Source organism: Tachysurus vachellii, chromosome 16 (assembly GCF_030014155.1).
Source record: "Tachysurus vachellii isolate PV-2020 chromosome 16, HZAU_Pvac_v1, whole genome shotgun sequence".
NCBI classification, from domain to species: Eukaryota; Metazoa; Chordata; class Actinopteri; order Siluriformes; family Bagridae; genus Tachysurus; species Tachysurus vachellii.
In genome coordinates, this window is record NC_083475.1 from 21,840,683 (window position 1) to 21,845,682 (window position 5,000).

The 5,000-nt window shown below is 35.0% G+C and overlaps 1 protein-coding gene across 3 annotated transcripts in view; it reads left to right on the forward strand.

The window, feature by feature from the left end:
• The window catches only part of ppfia2 (PTPRF interacting protein alpha 2), a 101,293-nt gene that overhangs the window by 71,937 nt on the left and 24,356 nt on the right, over positions 1-5,000 (forward strand). For all 3 annotated transcript variants that reach the window (XM_060889694.1, XM_060889695.1, XM_060889696.1), the window contains 5 exons: positions 676-822; positions 1,406-1,540; positions 2,605-2,688; positions 4,403-4,534; positions 4,655-4,717. In XM_060889694.1, the coding sequence (XP_060745677.1) occupies positions 676-822; positions 1,406-1,540; positions 2,605-2,688; positions 4,403-4,534; positions 4,655-4,717 (561 nt within the window). The remainder of the gene's footprint in view (positions 1-675; positions 823-1,405; positions 1,541-2,604; positions 2,689-4,402; positions 4,535-4,654; positions 4,718-5,000) is intronic.

The window sequence follows — 5,000 nt, forward strand, 5'->3', positions numbered from 1 at the left end:
TATGTATATCACACTGACACCTGTGTGTATATCACACTGACACCTGTGTGTATATCACACTGACACCTGTATGTATATCACACTGACACCTGTATGTATATCACACTGACACCTGTGTGTATATCACACTGACACCTGTGTGTATATCACACTGACACCTGTGTGTATATCACAATGACACCTGTGTGTATATCACAATGACACCTGTGTGTATATCACAATGACATCTGTAAGTATATCACAATGACACCTGTGTGTATATCACAATGACTCAATGATGTTTGTGTGTATATCACAATGACACCTGTGTATCACAATGACACCTGTGTGTATATCACAATGGCATCTGTGTGTAAATCACAATTATGTCTGTGTGTCTATCACAGTGAAGTCTGTGTGAATATCACAATGAAGTCTGTATGTATATCACTATGACATGTACTGTATGTATATTACAGTGACGTTTATGTATATGTCACAATGAAGTCTGTGTGTATATCACAGTGACACCTGTGTGTATGTTACATTGACATCTTTGTGTAAATCACAATGACGGCTGAGTGTGTATCACAATGACGTCTGAGTGTATATCAAGCCATGACAATTAAACTAATATAATTGAACTATGATGATGATGATGATGATGATTATAGTGTTTGTGTTTGTGTGTGTAAGGCCATGTGTCAGAAGGAGGATATGGAGGAGAGAATTGTGACACTGGAGAAACGTTACCTCAGTGCTCAGAGAGAGTCCACATCACTGCATGACATCAGTGACAAACTGGAGAATGAATTGGCCAATAAAGAGGCTTTTCTTCGACAGGTAACACACTTGAGTCTGAAAACACACCTGAGAGTTAAACACATAAAAATATATCAAGACCTCATCAGAAGGTTTGAGAGATTTACTGCATTTAGATCCAGTGTTAGTTACTGGATATTTAATAGACACTCGAGACTGTAGATTTGTTGACTTTTGGAATTCTCAAAATCCAGTGTTGTATGTTAAAATTTGAGAAATGAGAAGCAGAAATATTAGCACCCTTCTTTTCTGGACCATGACATGTTTGTGAGTGAAACCAACAGAGACCTTCTCAGAAACATTGTCACACACTTCTGCATGTAATTGATTTCATTTACTAACATATTCTGTTTACGTCACACACACACACACACACACACAGACAAACACTGCTTGGGGTACTTCTGTCCTGAATTTTCTTGTTTGCTGGTAATAAAAAGAAAATTAGAGACAAAAAGGAGGAAATGAAGTGTTGGAGTGTATGCTGGAATTAAGTGGAAATGCTTCATTACCCTGATAAACAGGTGGAAACTAGCAGCATTATACAAAGTCATGAAGAGCTGTGAGTCATTTTGCTGTGTGTGTGTGTGTGTGTGTGTGTCAGATGGAGGAGAAGAACAGGCAGCTGCAGGAGAGGTTGGAGTTGGCTGAACAGAAGCTGCAGCAGACGATGAGGAAAGCAGAAACTCTGCCAGAGGTGGAGGCAGAACTCGCACAAAGAATAGCAGCACTCACCAAGGTAAGACACACACACACACACACACACACACACACACACACACACACACACTGTAAACACACAGTATTCCTGAAATAAAACAGAGCATGATGATGATCATGAAACTATCAAAACATCCAGAAGAAAGTTCTGGAAATTGTCAGCAAGAGTTTCACAAAGAAAATCAGAAGCTTTGAATACAATAGTTAATCTGTTCATTATATAGAATGTTATAACATGTAAGGAATATACTGCAAGCTCAAAATGTAGTGATTGGGTTATGACAGGATGAGTCTGAGAAGCAACCATGATGATCTCTCAGCACCATGCTAACACCAATATGCTTCACAGTGTGGATGAAGTTCACATGCTCTATCATTCAGACAAGAACATCTCAGTCCAGATGTTTGCTAAATCACTAACAGACTTTCAGAAGACTTCAAGTGACTCACCGTCCATCCATGAAGCCTAGCTTCGTGATGTCCAAATGACGGTTGTCCTGTGAGCAGCTACTCGTACCTGAGCTATGGACCTCTCCAGCTCTTTCAGAGACACTTCATTGGGTAACCATGCTGGAGCTTGGTCAGAACTCGCTCTAATTGTATAGAAGACATTATATTTTCTAAGAGCTATTTAAGATTCAGCCTACCATTACTGTCGCCATGGAAACAGCCTACGATGTAGTTTATCCAAGTGGGCAGCAGCCTAAACAAAAGTTTAGGCAAAAACACGCATTGTTAACGCCAGATTTCTGAAATCATATCACAGTTTTTAACCTGTGTTTGAAGCTCAGTTCTCAGACTGCAGTTTTGTCACATCTACGTTACAGCACAGTAAAATTTGATATCAATTTGAAATCCCAACTTTGGATCAGTTGTGTTGGTCAGACGATACAGCACCACTGGAGCAGTGAGGGCCTTGCTCAAGGGCCCAACAGTAACAGCTCGGCAGTGCTGGGGCTTGAACTCTGATTCTTTAATCAACAATCCAGGACCTTAACCACTTGAGGCACCACTGCCAAATAACATCCTAATGGTTTCACCACGAGCAGGTTTTTACCAGTTTGTGTTGTTTCTGTTGAACAGGCAGAGGAAAGACACGGCAGTATCGAGGAACGAATGCGGCATCTGGAAGGACAGTTGGAGGAGAAAAACCAGGAACTTTTACGGGTGTGGACCTTTTTACAGCTAAAAAAATCCTTTAGGCCATCCTTAAAAATACCGACTTGCCGGTTGTAAATTTGCCTCATCAAAATAAGGTTTGCAACGATGCGCCCGAAGGCACGGGTTGAAGACCCAGTCAGTGATGTCGCAATATGTTAATTTGTTTAAAGTCATACCTACATAATCACCATCACCAAAATTGTACTTTTTTTTTACATTGAAACTTGAAAAAAAAATATAGACCTACCTACCGACCTTTTTTTTTTTTTACTGTTACTGCAAACCAAAATATTTTTAAGGATGGCCTTATTAATGAAATATTTACTGAAGTAAACGTATTGAAGTCTATTAGCATAAATAATACATACATTAAATGAACAGTTACATTCAGTGTCACTCACAGCATTTATGAGCATAAATAGTAGATATTTTATAATCATTTACAATTAAAAAATGCAGAAAAATGTTTAAAGAGATGCTAAATGTAAGCAAAATAAAAATAAATGTAATAAAAATAAATGTAATTTTCTATAGAATTACAAAGTTATTCCTCTTCAAAGTTCAATATATCTGGTAAAATAATCTGGTTTTAATCCATCATAAAGTCAAACAAATCACTTCATAACAATCTGCTCTGTGCTTAAAATATAAATAAACCAATTTACAAATAATGTTTCTTCAAAATCACCAACAATAGAATTGTGACATCGTGATCCAGCGATTAAATAAAAAATTAAAATGTTTCATTGATTAAAACAACACAATGACTTCATGTGAACTGCTCTGTGGATCTGTGAGCTGCTCTATAATGGATCTGTGAGCTGCTCTATAATGGATCAAAACAAATGATTAGAACGATAATTTTATAATAGAATACAGAGTGACTTTGTATAAAAATGACTACAGAAGTCACAGTAAAATTGACCGATCTTTACCGGGACTTTAGAACAGATCATTATTAAGTGATGAATTTGTTTGAACTTTCTGTTTAATAAAGGATTTTTAAACATGACAATAAAATAAATGTGGTTTAAAACATTTTAGCGTTTCTTTAAACTTTATGTAACTCATTTTTAAAATGTGAAGGATTATTTAAAGGTTTAGTCTTTATTTTCTTAAATTGTTGTGTATTTGTTTTGTTACACAATTCTTAAAAATGATGGTCGCGTATTAAGCGTAATGTTCTGTGGTGTAGAAGCTCACACACACTCACCTTTTTTCTTTCAGCGCTGATACTGTGTTAAGTATCGATATAATGATGATATAAACAACGATAAAATATTAATAACGATAATATAAATAACAATAATATTAATAACGATAATATAAATAACTATAATATAAATAACAATAATATTAATAACAATAATATAAATGACAATAATATTAATAAGGATAATATAAATAACAATAATATAAATAACAATAATATTAATAACGATAATATAAATAATATGTTAATAACGATAATATAAATAACGATAATATTAATAACGATAATATAAATAACAATAATATTAATAACGATAATATAAATAATGATATGTTAATAACGATAATATAAATGACAATAATATTAATAACGATCTGTTCTTCGATCTGATGTACAAAAGACAAATAGAATAATAACCATTTATTTAACTTTTTTTTTATAATTATCATCTAATCGATAACTCGAATCAGCAAAAAGTCCACGTTGGAATGATTGTGTTTGTTTCAGGCTCGTCAGAGAGAGAAGATGAACGAGGAACACAACAAGCGTCTATCAGACACGGTGGATCGTCTCCTTACAGAATCGAACGAGCGCTTACAGCTCCATCTGAAAGAGAGGATGGCCGCTCTGGAGGAGAAGGTGAGCTTTCTTTATTCTTAATAAACACATTTAGAAACACACCATCATGTTTTCACATCATTCCTTCTCTCTGTCCTTACAGACGATTCCTTCCTAAATTCCCTGTCTTTTTCCCCCCAGAATGTATTAATACAAGATTCAGAGAATTACAGGAAGCAGCTGGAAGACACCATTCATGAAAAGGTCATTATTTAAATATCTTCTTGAATCTTCTATTAGAGTCTTTACGGTAACCTTTATACTGCAGGATTTACGGTAATGAGCTGTGGCTCAGATTATCATCCTGAACTATAAAATAATGTCAAGTGAAATCTTTTTCTATGTAAAAAATGAATAAATTTGAACAAATTCTTAGCTTATCTGAAGTGTAATAAATGAAATATACAAATCTTTAGACTAAAGATTTAGGACTCTTCTCCTTCTCCTGCACTTATAACTGTTTAGACTTTTAGACAGGATTCATGAT